Here is a 15824-nt window from a genome sequence, read left to right as displayed (position 1 = left end):
AACAAAACTAGAAAAGAAATATTAAGTGGAAATAAAATATTTGTTTAAAAAGAGGTAGTTTATTAACGCAAAACTGTTTCAATTAAAAATTAATTATTTGGAGAGCCAAAGCATTTCTGAAAAAAAAATAGTATTCAAAAGCAACACATACTCCATTTTCTGCAGGAAAAATGATCATTTTCCATTTACTGCTCTGAGGGTTGTATTCCCTAGCCTATTTTATTCAAAATAGGCTTGATCAAAGAGCCTGTGAAACCAACAGGAGTTCTGCCAGGGACTTTGAAACACAGACATATACAGAGAGTCACCACGCAGAAAACTACAATCAGTCAAACGATGCCCACGGCACCACTCTTTCCACACCCAACCTCCACAGCTACTGTAGATCCTTCTCTGCTGTGCAGGGTGCACCGTTCTGAACTGCTTTGAGCTACATTTCATGCCCGTCTGAAAATAAAGCTGTTATCAGCCCTACACCAGTAAATCTTTGAGCTCCCTGTGTAAGAAACCTTGAGGATCACAACTCCAAACTCCTGAGAAACTTCAAATACTCGCAAAATCATTTTGTACTCAACCTCAAACTTAAAGAGATCCTGATATATATACAGAGATCATTTACAAAGGTGTTAACTGCCTCCAGTCAAGATCTTAAACAACAGAAGACTTGTACTTCAGGATTTTGCAGTACTCAGACATTTTTCCAGACTTAAGTACAGAGCAACACAGGAGAAATCTGCAGATGCTGTGGCCATTCCACTTCCCTAAGCTGAAACACGTATGTTTTTAAAAAGACTTGATCAGCAGTCTAGGAGCTGGCTGTGATAAATTAATCTTTGACAAATACTGAAAGGCAGAAAGTATACATATGATTATTTATTTTTTACTTTAAGTAGCAAAGACCCTGTGAAGTAATTTTGAGTAATAAAGAAGTGTTCAGATTTTCAGCATGTTAATAAAGTTCTCTATGACCTCTCATACATGCAGGCAAACATACCAAAAAGAGGAATGTGAAGCTCTACCCTCCTCTTGCACACTTTGAAGTCCCATTCTGAAAAACACCAAGCTAATCTTGTAGCATAGTCTCACTTACTGCCCACTGCAAACCCTGAAGAACAGCAGAGCCTATCCCACGCCTTTTGGTATCCTCAAGCTGCAGAAGTCCAAGCCATACTGGCATACTGGTCCCAGTCCAAGAAAGAGTTTACACTTGTGCTGGACACTCAGGAAGGAATGAGCTGTGTTGTTAAATATCTGTTTTACCAGATGGGCCTGGTGTCTTCAGCACTGTGCAGAATCAAGGGCTAGGCTGGAATCTAACAACTGCAAAATACCATGCATATTTGCCCACCAATTAAATTCTTTAATTTTTTTATTTTTTATTTTTTTTTAAGAAATCTAATGACCCTGGGCTAATCTACCTGCACAGATGTGCACATTAAACTGAAATTTTCAGTTCAAGGATTAATCTAGTTAAGAAAGCATGAAGGTGCCGTGTCCGTGCAGCCACCATTGCTCTCACTTGAAGTGCATATCCAAGCTATGCTGCAAAAATCCTCTGTCCCACGGTGCCAGCATTGTCCCTGTGGAAAGCAAGAAGAGGGGAGCCAAACTCTACCTGCACACCAGCCGCTTCTGTCACTGCCAACGTGGTGCTAGCACCACTGCGGGACAGCGCACCAGAAGTAACTATGGCAGGGAGAGCTTGCAGGCAGTAAAAGGGAAATATAGAAACGGTGACCATAGTGGAAAAGTCTGCAGAAGCACTGGAGATACCAAGACTGCTCCCAAGCTCTGGCACAGGCCAGCAGGTTGACTAAAGGAGTCAGAGCAGCATTGTGCAAACACCAGCGCGAGGCATGGTGGGATCCAGATTTCAGCAGATGCTCAGATGTGGAAAAGAGCATAAAGGAAGGGGATAGAGTTAGTACACAAGCAGGCTTGGCCGGACCTGGGGGAAGGCTGAATGCCAGGCAAACTGAAGGAGGGCAAGAAAGGAAGCACTTTGTAATCTCCGGGTGAGCTTTTAACCCGTCTCTGACAAGAGGTGAGTCCTGACACTCTGCCCTTTGGGTATCCGAGAGTTACACCCACTGCTCACTCCTCAAAAGGAAAAAAGTCCACATACCAGCTATTTTTTTCTGAACCTCACTTTCAATGTACAAATCTCTCAGCTGATGCCTGTAAATGCATATGTGGACTTTCCTAGCCCACCTACTCATAGTAGGGAGGTTTATGAGCCTCACTTAAATTCAGTTTCATGAAACCTGCCTCCCTCCACGTGGCAACTCAGTCAAGTTGTTCTAGCTCACCCATGGTTAAAGGTCCACCGTATTCATCTTGGAAACTAGCAGTCGCTGAATGTCTCACATCTAAAGGCATCAGCAAAGTCCCTGATGTCAGTTTCTACAACAGAGTACCATGGACATACTTCAAGTTCCTAAAAGCTGTCTTAATTCCCTTTGGAAATATGATTACATTAACTCACTGTCTCCATTCACTCTTTGAAAGGGAGAACAGGAGAAAAGAATAAATCAAGAAAGATCAGAGCTTAACACCATCACTTAATTGCCATCCACTTACTTCTGCCTGAACACATACTTAAAACCTTAAAAGAAAGGGTTACAGAGGTTTTCAAGGAGGAAACCTGAAAAGCCTGAGAATATTCTAAGGAGTACATGACAAGTAACAGATTCAACATTAACAGGTAAATTTGACCCTATATACCCACTAAGGATATTTTTTATGATTCTACATACAGAAGGGAGTTAAATATCAGTGGTCTATATTAATTTGAATGGAGCTAAGGTGATTTATCTCAGTCAATGAGCATGTCCTAATTTTTCAGTCTTTCCTGCTTCTTTCTTTAAGAATAGCTAGTGTTTTATTAATGTAAAATATTAACTTCCAGATACTTGTAGGTTTTGTTCCTATTACCTATTTCAACCCAAATAGTTCAGATAAGTCCTGGATAAACATGCAAGCTGAAAGTTGCTTATCTGAATCAAACCAAACCACTGAATACTTTGAAGTTGGTCAACTGTTGTATATGAAGTGAAAACTGCTAATTACCTTCTAGTCACCTCATAAGGGCAAAATGATCCTCTAAACTTAAGTCATGTCTGCACAAAAAAAGATTATAAAATAGTTAAATCACTTCTAATTAGCTAATTTAGCTACTTTATTTCAATCTTGTGCATGCCTTACTCAAGCACCTTAGTTTCAAATGAAATAAATCAACCTTCAGCTGATTTAATTTGAAAGAGAGCATTTTAATTCCAAAACAAGCATCCTCACACAGAATTAGACTTGGATAAAAATGAGGCAAATTATAGCTGATTTTATTATTGGCATGTGGACAAGTTGACAATCAGGAAGCCATTTGTTTTTCTGAATCTAATAACACAATTAAATGACCCTTTTTTATTTGCCCAGACACCACAGGTCAGACCAGTATCATGAAGATAGGGAAACTGACTAGGAGACAGTTTAGTAATGCTGAAGCTGAAACAGTGTCCTCAAGAGTTCATTAAAAACAAGCTTTTATTACTCAATTTGACATTGTCTAATAAGATTCCAGAAGAGATTTTTGCTTCTTTAAGGCTAATGAGAGTTTTATAGACCAGTCATTTCCTTATTCTCCCAAGAGAAAGTGATAGATTGGTGCACAATAGGCTGGCTCCCCATCCCTCATTTCTTCAGCATCTTTCTTCTCCTATTAAGTCATTTTCTTGCTTTCCTTCCACTTTCTATTTAAAAAAGTAATCTCTCTATTGGCATGGAAAATAAACATTAGGAAAAAGAAAACAGTCAGAAGACATGTTTTATTTAGTGTTTGATAAATTAATCCTCAGGGAGGTATCTAGGAATGCTAACACTAAATACCAGTTCTAGAGAAAGAAAAGAAAGGAAAAGGGAAAGGGAAAGGGAAAGAAGAGAAAGGGAAAGAAGGAAAGGGAAAGGGAAAGGGAAAGGGAAAGGGAAAGGGAAAGGGAAAGGGAAAGAAGAGAAAGGGAAAGAAGGAAAGGGAAAGGGAAAGGGAAAGGGAAAGGGAAAGGGAAAGGGAAAGGGAAAGGGAAAGGGAAAGGGAAAGGGAAAGGGAAAGGGAAAGGGAAAGGGAAAGGGAAAGGGAAAGGGAAAGGGAAAGGGAAAGGGAAAGGGAAAGGGAAAGGGAAAAGGAAAGGGAAAGAAGAGGAGAGAGAGAGGGAAGGAGGGAGGCAGGGAGGGAGGCAAGGAGGGAGGGACCGACCAATAGCTTGCACATTCTGCAGTATTTCCCTAGCATGAAATCTGTTGGCCAAAATAAGAGAACTGTGAAATCTACAAACACCTATTATTAAATATATTTTAACATTTCTTAATGATGGTAAAGCCACTGACAGCTACTAGAAAATGAAACTTCCTGTTGGGTAACCCTGGTCTTCATCTGTCATCACAGAAGCATGAAAACATACACAAAATCTCCCATGCTTATTAAATCTAACCCTAAACAGTGAAAAGCCAACTCTTTCCCCTGTAACTGAGTACAATCAAACCTATTTGCAGCTGAGCCATCGCAGTTACTGTACCCAAGGGATGTGAGGCACGGGGGCTCTATAAAGGGCATACAACATGGTAGAGAGAAGTGGCCATGGGCTGAGCTGTGCAAGGGACTGCACAGTTCACAGGCATATGACCAAAGCAGCTCATATTCGCTGAGCAAATAGGAGCAGGAACAGAGATGCCAACTCCTTCCAGTGCTTTTATTGTCCCCTGTACCCCACTGGAACTGAGTTTTCACCTTTCCACATGTCTTGTGTTTGCAAATATATAAATATAGTAGGAAAAAGTTGTTCTGCAGGGTCCATAAGAACCTCACAATCCAAAATGCCACTTACTTAGGGTTGACATTGATTCTTGACCTGATACTTAATGTGCTTGCCAAGCTTCGCAGCTGGAGAACTGCGACCTCTGACAGGTGCACAGGGTGTCATGAATGATGTTGCTTGGTGACACAATTTCTTGCCATTTATACCAAATTTCCTCAACACACTGATCATTCACGATCAGTACAGCTCACAGCTTCAAAGTTAAGCTGTAAAAGAAACTCTTATGCCAGTATTAAGTGTCCTAAGATGTTTATCATGTTGTTCTAGAGAACTTTTGCACGTGAATGCTGTGTGAAGCCTTCATCCTGGTCTTCTGTTTCATTTCACTTTGCCACTCTGAGCACAATGTCCATGCACAAAGTACAAGTGCCTCCATGTATCACCATGGAAGTCACATGCTATTTTCTAATACAAGTGTCCTGAACAACTTCTCTGTGATTGTTAAAGTTTGGGTAACTTAAGTTTGACTGCAAAAGTATTTATGTTGAGATGACAAGACAGTCCATTAAAAGCTTTTTACATAAGTGGAAAACTATATTAACCAAAGTAATAAGAAAATCTGAAATTTGAGACACCACTGAACACAATAGTACACACGACAGATATTCAAAGGATATGAAATGTATGTGGTAAGACCTTTGTAAGAAGAGTTATCTCAGTGGAAGGATTGAGAGAGAGAGAGAGATCTTTTCTTAGGCATAACCAGAATTAATAAACCTGGCACCTGGATGATACTGTCCTCAGCAGCTATATGTCACTGCTTCAAAATCCCTGTTCATTCATGAAACACAAAGCTAGAAACTGAATGAATGTTAAGACAAACCTGTATCTCCAGCCTCAAGAAAGAGACCTCCTGGTTTGGAGCAGGAGCTCATTATCAAGAGACTGAGAGTAAGTGAGAAAGGCCAAGAGAAAAGTTGAGACTTGATTATGTCCCCAAGCCATCTCTTTCTATAACCAGGCTCTGACAGATGCCAGGACTAGGTTATTCAGATGAAAAAGATTTTAGTAGGAAAATATATAATTATCTTCCCAGCCCATCCCCTTCCATCCATGTATTAGGTTGCACCCTTGTCGCTGAAAGCTTCCCTTAGAGCATGTGAGGATGGGCTGAAAGTTCTAGTACCCCATCAGGGCCTCACAGAAAGCTCCCCTGCCTTGTCAGTCTTACAGCAGGGCACCAAGCTGGTATCAGGTATCCCATACTAGGGGTGTCCACAGGCAAACAAAGTGCCAAATTTATATATGGCTCCTGCAGGGTGTTAGCTGAGTAGCCAGGACACCGATAAACTCATAACCTCCCTCTAATTTCCTTCGCAAGCCAGCCCTAATAGTTGAAATTGGCTGCAATCCTCAACCATAACACTTGATATCCTTTCCAAGAAACGCACAATTAACTGCGATAGCCTTGGATAGTCAATGTTAAGGGGAACTAGTGTTGCTGTTGCCTGGGCTATGATTCCATTCTCTGGTAGACTCCAGATCAATGGAGCATAGTACACGAACCTCTAATATCATTCATTAATTTAAAAAAAATCCCAACCACCACCCAACAAAAAAACCCACAGTAACTCTCAAAAGTTGACGAGGACAGAAAAAAGCAAAATTGCAGAAAAGAAGTGAAAAAGCAAAGCTGTTGTAAAAAATACCCAACAATTTTGTCTTTGCCCATCCACAGAAGAGCAAGATTCTCAGGATAAGGGAGCAGAATATGGTGCACAATTTAAGAAATGCAAACTTTATACAGCCCTGAGCTGGTAATTCCACTTCTTCAGAGAACAAATAATGTATTAGAGGTATAAAGAGCTGTATATCCAAATGACAGGTTTCCATCCAACTAAATAAGAAAATGCTGCCAAATCTGTATTTCTGTAATCTCAATGATCTCATATGTTTTCATTAAAAGTATTATATAAAATGGGAGATGAAAAGTGGCCTATTTATCCTATGCTAAAGCAATGAGAGGGCTTAATTTTTTAAATACTTTCAAAATGCTAGAAGTATATAGTACATTTTGTAAACTACAGTATGTATTTGTCAGAAGAATAATCTCACTAAAAGTTTTCACTATTATACATAGCTGTTTGCATTCTCCTTGCAGCAGGGAGCCATACTCATGGGCCCACATTTCTCTGTTCCAGACTTTGCACAAACAGACAGCAAAAGAGAGCCTTGCCCCACCGACTTTCCTATGCAAGGTCCTATGGGCCTGAAGTCAAGAATAGTTTTAAAACAGATTGCTAGTCTAGAGGATTAAAATCTTAAGTAAAGCCAAATCCTTTCATATTTTAGGAATAACATGTTGTTCCACCACAGTGAATTTATTGGTTGCAAAAGCTGCACTTGCTGCTGTTTCTGACTTTTTTTTTTAATTAATAAAAATGAAAAAAAAGTTCTAGAAGTTATCTAAGTAGCATACAAATACCTAAACAGAAACAAAGGAGTTATGCTCAGCACACAACCATTGCAGGAAACATCTCTCTACCAAGAACTCAGTTTCTCCTGTATGCAAAGCTTTAAACACATGAGTTTGGCTGGATGTGTCATTGCAGGCATAGAGTAAATCTTCCTTTCAGACTACTCCTTTGCTATCAGAGCTACTGGGCCTACATACCCAGCCCTCACGCACTCCTCGTAATAGAATAAAATATCCTGGCAGCAATGTCACAAATGACTCACGAGCCGTGGTTTCCTTCCTACACAAGCCAATCCTGGAATTGTACCCTTTGGTCTTGATGTTATCCTCCTGATGTTGTACTCAAATGACAGCAGCCATTCATTCCTTCCTTCCTTCATTCATTCATTCCTTCACAAGGTAGGAAGACACAGAGCTATCAAAGAGAGCTGGCAAGGGCCCATAAGGCCTGATTAAGCTTTTCTAGGCTTTGGGAATGAAGCCAAGAAAAAAAGCCATCAAGTTCTGATGTCTTTTCTTGGTAACATTTTGTTCATGTTTAGATGAAATGTAGCCAGTAAAAAAAAAAAAAAAAAAAAGAAAAAAAATCCCTGCTTCCCTTTTCCTGCTTGCATTCCCCATGGGCACTCTGGCAGCTTGACAAAATAGTAACAGAGAACAAGCGCTGCAGGGCCAAGTCCCATCTGCAGCTGAGCTTCACACAGGGAGTGCTGGGGAGCTGCTGGGACAACCAAAGGGAGTACCTGAAGAGCTAAGCACCCAGGCTGGCATTTGCATCCTTGATTCCCTAAACACATCCCATGGGATGCTCATTTTGGATTTTGCACAGAAAAGAAGCTTCAGGAGCATTCAGAGTGGCAGGGGAGCAAGCGGCCTTCCTGGGGGTTGAGGTGACAACAACCTGGTGACAAGGTGTGGTGTCCGGACTGCTGTATCTATACAGGTGCCTTTCAGAAAGAGCAGAAAAGCCTATCTGGAAATTTTGCATTTAATTTGAAAATTAAGCCTACAAGAGCCTTTAAAATAAATATTTAAAAATCTGAAATCTAAAGCTGTTCTTGCATCTTAAGCACATAGGAACTGTCATCTTAGATCAGACTAAACATCCTTCTAGTCAAGTATCTTCTCTCTGATAGCAGCCAATAATAGATATCTAGGAATAAGTCAAAAAAATATAGGGCAAGCTCCATAGCTCTACTTCAGCAGCAAGACAGATGAGAATAAGCACTCTACCTGGTATTCCCTCAGTGGGCACACCATGGACTCAAACAGAGGGATAACAGGGCATTTTGTTTTGTACTCTATTACTCTTCTGCTAATGAACCCAACATTCAGTTTTCCCTTTGGAGGGAAACTGTGAGTTGACCTGATCCTACCACAGAAGTACCTTTTATAACACTGAAGAAGTCATGAATTGGTAATTATCAACTCAGAGACCAACATTATATTTGTAAAGTTATAACTGTTTTGTCCTCTGTATATCCAATTATTCCCATCCACGTTAACTTCCTTTACCATTTTGTCATCAGTTGTTCAGTGTCCTAAGAAACTCCTGCAAGACGTCACAAGCATTCCTCTTCTACTATGCTCAAGAGATCAGGTCATCCTCAACCCTCTCCAACCTCTTCACTCCTTCTCTAGATTATTTCTAAGCTTGTTGACACATTGGGATGTTTGCAAGGATCTGCTGGTAACCTTGTTCCATTATGAAAACAACCATTTGTTGTCACCCCCCACCCCGTTAGCTATTTGCTGATGAAAATATTTTCTCTACAAACTCAGGGCTGCTTAGTTTCTTCAGCAGTCTTTGAAGAGAAATCTTGTTAGATACATATTCATTGGATCTCTCTGTCCATATACTTAGTGACACATTCAAAGACCTTTAGTATCTTTGTAAGACACCACTCTTCCCCCTTATATTGCAATTATCCATGTGCCCCCTAACTATTTTTCAACAGTCTCTATTATTTATCCCATTAGAGATGTCAGGCATACCAATCTGCAAATGCCAAGCTCAAGACTATTAACAATGTCCTGTAGGTACTCAGCCAGTTGAGGATAAACAGAAAGTCTCACAAGTAATGCGAATTAAAATAACATATTAACATAATAACTGTGTCCTCAACTTTGAAACATTCATTTTCTTTTAGTGCAGAATGATTTTATAGGCATGTATACACACATGTATGTAAGTACAATTTTCAGAACATTGACCAACTCCACATCCTATTATTGAAACATCAACTTCCAGCTTAATCAAACCAACACTTAGGATTCTTTTGTTATAAAACGGACACTAAAAACAATCTGAAAAAAGAAATAAATTACACTTAATTTATGTAAAACCTGTAACTGCAAATTCTTACTGTTTCAGTAATGCTTTATGCCCACTCCCCCCAGTTCATTTCCTTTCCTTTTAAATGTCAGATTTCTAAACAAATTGGGAGCCTGCCAAACCTATTCTGAAGTTGCAGAACAGAAGCAAACCATGAGCACAGTAGTTAACACACCTCTGCAACCATCCAGGAAAAACGTATCCATCACGTCTCCTCCATCTGAATTTCTGCGTAATCTGTTTTCCTGCATTTGTATTTCCTCTGGGAAGGCACTGAATGCTTGCATTTCCCAACAATTTATCCTACCCTATCTGCCTCTCAAAACCACTTTATCACCACTGGGGAATTAAACAACAGGGAAAAAATAAAGAAAAGTAAAGCTGCCTGAATCTGACATTCTCCACCACATCGATTGCATCAGCAGTACCTCAGTAAAATTAGTATTTCAGAGCATATTACTACAGTGATATATTAAAAAAGGACTAGTTTTCAATTCATCTACCTGCACATTTTTCATGTAGATTAGCAGGGTAATTACAATGCTATACATGCTTATAAAAATTAATAAATGAATTATGTATTTGATAATTGTCTCATTTTAAAAATCTTGGAAGATACAGTATTGGTCAATAAATAAATGCATAATATAAAGATTTCTGCACATTTGAGCTTTAATAAAGATGTCCACTATATTATTATTTGAATCAGGAAATATTTATCAAAACAAACAGAACTTAGTTGGCTTGTTTCTAGTGTGAGGAGAAACAGAGAGTCATGGATAATGACTCTGTACTTTATTACTCAGAAGCAGTATTCTTATTCCGTCCAACCCCACAAAAATTTCAAGGAATTCCTGTTGATTGGTACTAGCAGATTGATGTAGACCAAAAAATTTTCCCATAAAACTAAAACAGGAGGTAGCTCTCAAAGGACTGGAATACCAATGAGGTACAATAAAGATGTGTTTCTAAAGGACTCTCGCTGTGCAAGAGCTAATAATGACAGGACGAATATTTGAATTTATGCATCTCCACCAGCTTTGTAAACATTTATTTTAATTATGGTCACTGCCCTTTACTAGCCTCTGGTGACAGACATGTCCCAGCTGAAAAGCTCCCAACTTTATCCTATCTCTGGCAATATAAATGTGAACTGGTAACATTTTAAAAGGAGGGAAACAATGGGAAGGGAGCCCCACCTTTGCAACGCTCACAGCAAGCTCCTCTCTGCTTAATGACCAGAGCACAGTCCTTGGAGAGCATCGGACACTTCTCCCTTTTGCATGTCACTTCCTTATTCTGGAAGAAAAAAAAATTAACATGTAAATAGACAAAAGCTACTGCAAGCAAACCAAATCCATGGCTACCATTTCTGGCAATTCAGAAAATACAACATGAGGCTAGCAATCTGCTCTTTCACATCAGGAGAGGTCCTTGTGATTCAAAACATCTTTCTTCCATTGAAGGAACACAGGAGTAGACAGTCTCTGGATTATCCAGGAGCCCAAGTAAATGCTGTTTAAAGTCCACTTAGACAGTAATTCATGACTGCTACCCATCGTAGTACGGGAAACATGCGCTGCTTAAATGAACAACTAGGTACACGATGTGCTTGTAAAAATATCCTCAGGGTCTTGAGGTGCTGCCCCATGAACCACACAGCTCAAGAGTTGTTTCTCAAGGTGATGGAAGGACAGACGGCCGATGAAGAGGCAGAAAACTCGGAGAAAACAAAACTCTCCATCACTGCTGAAAGTAATTTTTAGCTAGGAGCATTACCTAGCTACTCACAGCTCCTTCAAAGGGGCAACCTTATACTATACTAGAAAAGAAACTGCCATAATTCGTCTTTCTCCCCAAAAAGCTGAGAATCTATGAACCACCTAAAGCAGGCAGAATCACAGTACATTACAGTGTCACCTCTTTACGGCAAAACCCCAGCGCTGGCCAAGGCCAAAGAGCACATTGATCACACTAAGGAATGTCAATAGAGGATGTGTGACAGTGGGCAGAAGAAATATTCCATTTATAGCCTGCTTTGCCCCTGTGGTGTCAACCCTTCTGGTTATCCCTTCCTTTAAATAGAGCAGAAGACAAATACTTGGGGAGTTTCTTTCAGTAAAATTTTGCTATTTGAAATTCCTGACTGAAAGTAGCCCTCTGAAGTCACCTCCACCTATATAATTAGTAGCTCAGTTCATTAAGTGACACAGCCAGCCATCTACTAGATGCAAGTACCCACCTCTCCCAGTCTTATGACTTAGAGACAAAAAAAAAAAAAAAAAATCAAAGGGCTAGAAAAATGTAAACCATAAAACTAAAGGCAAAGAAGTTGTGCTTTCCAGTCTTTTCTTTTGCTCCCCGTGGCCTTATTCAAGGTGCCTGTGAAGGATAACACGCAGCTTTTATTACACTCCATCTCATTGTCTAAAATCAGAGGTTTATTTTCTTCAAAGTCACTGCTTGATCTGATGTGAGCTGTAAAGGCACTTCAATCTTATCAGTGTAAATGAAGACTCACTCTCACCAAACCAGTGTGAAATCAGCAAATGAGAATCAGGCCCTAAAGCGCAGCTGCAGTGACACAAACAACTACTGTAAAAAGCCAGGTCACTGCTAGTCACTGCTACGTGCTGGCTGCTCTGCAGAGCAACCATAAATGCAATTTAACTGGTGAGTTAAGCTGAATTTATGGCAGGTCTGTAGCTCTGGACTGGCACAGAGCAGCCACAGCACAGCACTGCAACTGGCTCAACAGCAACTTTTTAGAGTGTGGGGTGAAATATTGACTCCCTTTACATGAACATAGTACCCCCTGACTTTGCCTCCAATAAAGTCTGTTGAACGGCACCAGAATCAATTTTACCAAGTCGACTACAGACTGTATTTTAAAAGGTTCTGCTAAGATTTGATTCTCTTTAATGAGAGTTTGTGCAAGGAAAAGTTTAATAGGTCTAGTGGCCCCATTACCTTTATCTGTGGGAAAATCTTCTGCATGATGAAGGTGGGTTTGAAGAAAGGGCAAAATCCAGTTTAGAGTATGTTTGTTACTTTGGAGAACGAGTTACCCAGCTGCAGCATGCAGCATGGACCTCTGTAGGATGCAAGATGCATGGTGCCCTTCTGGGCCAACCCAGCTGGGCTGGACCCCAGGAGGATGGGTGGGCAGCCACCCATCAGATCTCCTCTGCAAAGGAAGAAATTCTATTTGCAAATAGCAGCAAAAGAGTCAAGAGATAAAACACAGTCCTGTACTTCTTGTTCCCTGCTTCCCAAGGGACTTCTGGTGCAAACATCTCATGCAGCTTCTTGCCACCTTCTTCTATGAGCACCAACTTTCCTTCCTCTGCCATCAGGTACATCCTGACATGGTTGCTTCTTCTTCCCTTACCATCAGCAATGCTGGTGGCTCAACTCCAAACTTGGGACCTACATTACAGGTGAGGATGGAGGCAACTGGAAAAAGAATGCATAACTCAGATGTGCTGTACATACTAGCAGTTGGGAGGTTTTCTGGGAGGGAAGGTTTGGGAGTTCATGTCCTCGTGTCAAGGACTGTTTTACATTAAGCAGCTGTTCCACATAAAGAACATTAGTGGTCCACAGTGCAGCAAAGGGAACTGAAGAGTGCTTTCCCTTTGGAGGGTGTCTTAAGCAGTAGCCTACAGATTCATACTCCCTATCTCTGCCCAGGCAAACATTGAACTATTTGCCACTCAGTATCCCAGTTTCAGCAGAAGAGGGACTTGTTCCTCGAGCTCCCCAAAGCCACCAGTCCCAACAGCGAGGATGCTTGTGGGGAGAGTGGGAGATGAATCTTTGAATTGCCTCTGGACATGGAGGGCACTGAACCTGGATCACCATTTCAAAGGTGAGTTATTACACCACAGTGCTAAAAGGTGTGGTGCTAAAAGGTGGGCAGGAGGTGCCAAATTCACCACTTCTCCACCTTTTGGTGGTTTTGTTTTGTTTTTTTAAAGAAAAGAGCAAGATCAGTTATGTCCCTTGGAAGAGAAGATGCATCCTCCTGCCTGCAGGGACAGGTCTGTGTATCCCAGGTAAACAGAGCCAGTCTTTGCCAGCACAAAAAGAGCATCTAAATACTTACACGGGAAGGGGTGGGAGGGTGGGGGGCAGAATTGCAAAGCTGATGTTCCCTCTCTCTAGCTGTTATCATAGACAAGTCCCAGGTGGCTCCAAAAACGTCTGCTTCAGATGTCACCTTGAGCTGCCGAACTCCCTGCCATTAGGGCTGGGCTGCTCTTCCAGAGTGTGAGATACAGTGATACACCATCACTCAGGGCTGCAGCCCCCAACACTCCTTTCGGGCTTTTTGCTGAACAAACATATGGTAGAGTCACAGTTGCCACACACTACCCTGGCGTAGTCTTCACAGCAAAATCCCCCTTAAACAATGAAAAGATGAGCATAGCCCTGGGGAAGCACATCCAAGTGCCTCTTTCTGCTTCTAGGATTGGGTTTAATCCCCAAATTCTTTCCAAAAATCCTGTTATTTTATCTCACTGCTGCATCTTGTGGAAAACTATGCCAGCAGATGTGGAGGAAAGGGTTAATGTACCGTGCTGATCAATCATAGCACAGCAGCAGATAAAACAGGGCTGGTAAATCATTGTTTAGTCTATTGCAGTCAGGCATTATCCAGTACAGATCTCCTAAGCCCACTGGGTGTAAAAGTACAAAGATAAAACAAAGAGCAATTGTCATCAGAAACTTTTTCTTTTTTTTTTTTCCCCTCTTCACTGTCACCCAAAACACTGCTCTTAATGTCTACTGTACATCTGCTTGTTTCAACTTTGTTGCCTCCTTCCTACAAGGGCAAAGCAGAGGGCAAGGGCAAATGGGCTTTAGCAACAAATCCTTTCATTCCAAATACGTCCCTCTCGTACCCTCAGTAATCACAACATTTCATTACTTGTCCCAGCTATACATTTAAAAAGTTGTTAAGTAGCTGCATGCAGGAGAGCTGCATTACCGAACCTCCATCTGTGCTGTCAACTGTGTCTCTGGAGTTGTTGAAAGCTCTCAGATACTTTGATTTTTGCTGTTCTTAAGAAAAAAAACTTCTTAGACGGCAACATTCAGAAGCCAGCAGTTATGGGAGGGTAGGGGATTTTTTTCCCCTTTTGTTTAAAGGACATGCACTCTGGCACCAAAAAGCGCGGAAGAGACACATGGCTCATAAATACATAAACCATTTGCTAAATCAGAAACCTGGGAGTCAGTCAAATCCATAATAGGATCCCAAGATTCACAATAAATAACTTTTAATTATAGTCCTGCACAATAGTTATTTTAAACAGATGGTTTATAGATTCGCATCTGGGATATTTTTTTTTTTTTTAATTTAGTGCTCAGGCACACACACAGAAAGGGAGAGAACCTCAGCTAAGGTTTTTATTAGTGTTGGAAAAATACGTTTGTTTTTTTTTTAAAGGGGTCAGGCTGATCCAGAACAATGCTGCCACAACTTCCCAGTCAGCACTCGGCTCGGCAAAAGGTTCACACCGGAATCCCAGATTCCCTCAAAAGGAAAATTCAGGCAAATGCCAGAGGATCACACCAGACTCCTCTCCTGTACTCACCAAGACTGACTGCTGGATATCTTGTGCTATAATGCACTTGGGGACGGACAAGAAAGTTTTGTTGGGTGCCTACCCTCCTCCCCCGCCCCCCTCATGCTTTGCCAGTGGGAACCAAATATGTCTAACTTGGCATGCAAAGGTGATGCCAGCTTCCCATACACGAGAGATACACTAAACAGACCTAATACCAGTGCTACTGCTTCATACCACCTTTCCACCACCTTTACTACAACCTCCTCTCAACGCAATTTGTCCGCCTTCTACATGCACCTTGTATTTTTACCTTCCATCAAAGAACTCCATGCAAAATAGCCCATTCTAGTGACAAAATATATTAAACTAATGGTCTCAAACTCATGTGGTACAGTTAAATAAATGCCAACATGAAAAAGAAAAAAAAAAAAAAACCCAAACCAACCCACACTAAAAAGAAATCTGAATATTTGGCAGAGGTCTTGGAGAGGATGTGTGCCAAACCACAGCTTGGAAGCCGCAGCCAACTTTCTACAGGGTTCCCCACTGGGCTCCTGCCTGCTCACAGCAGCCACCAGGAGGATGGTTCTTTTCAACCTGGATTTGGCTTAAAAAAGCTAAAAAATAAATCA

General features: G+C 41.0%; 1 protein-coding gene across 1 annotated transcript in view; it reads right to left on the bottom strand.

Annotated features, from left to right (window-relative positions):
• The window catches only part of BMPER (BMP binding endothelial regulator), a gene marked incomplete at both ends in the record, with an annotated part of 145687 nt that overhangs the window by 109843 nt on the left and 20020 nt on the right, over window positions 1-15824 (bottom strand). The window contains one exon of the mRNA XM_084260858.1: window positions 10816-10915. Within this exon, the coding sequence (XP_084116984.1) occupies window positions 10816-10915 (100 nt within the window). The remainder of the gene's footprint in view (window positions 1-10815; window positions 10916-15824) is intronic.

The sequence above is a fragment of the Gallinula chloropus genome (assembly GCF_964237585.1).
Source record: "Gallinula chloropus genome assembly, chromosome: 2".
Lineage (NCBI taxonomy): Eukaryota > Metazoa > Chordata > Aves > Gruiformes > Rallidae > Gallinula > Gallinula chloropus.
The sequence above is the reverse complement of the archived record's forward strand: the minus strand, read 5'-3'. Positions and strand labels throughout refer to the sequence as shown.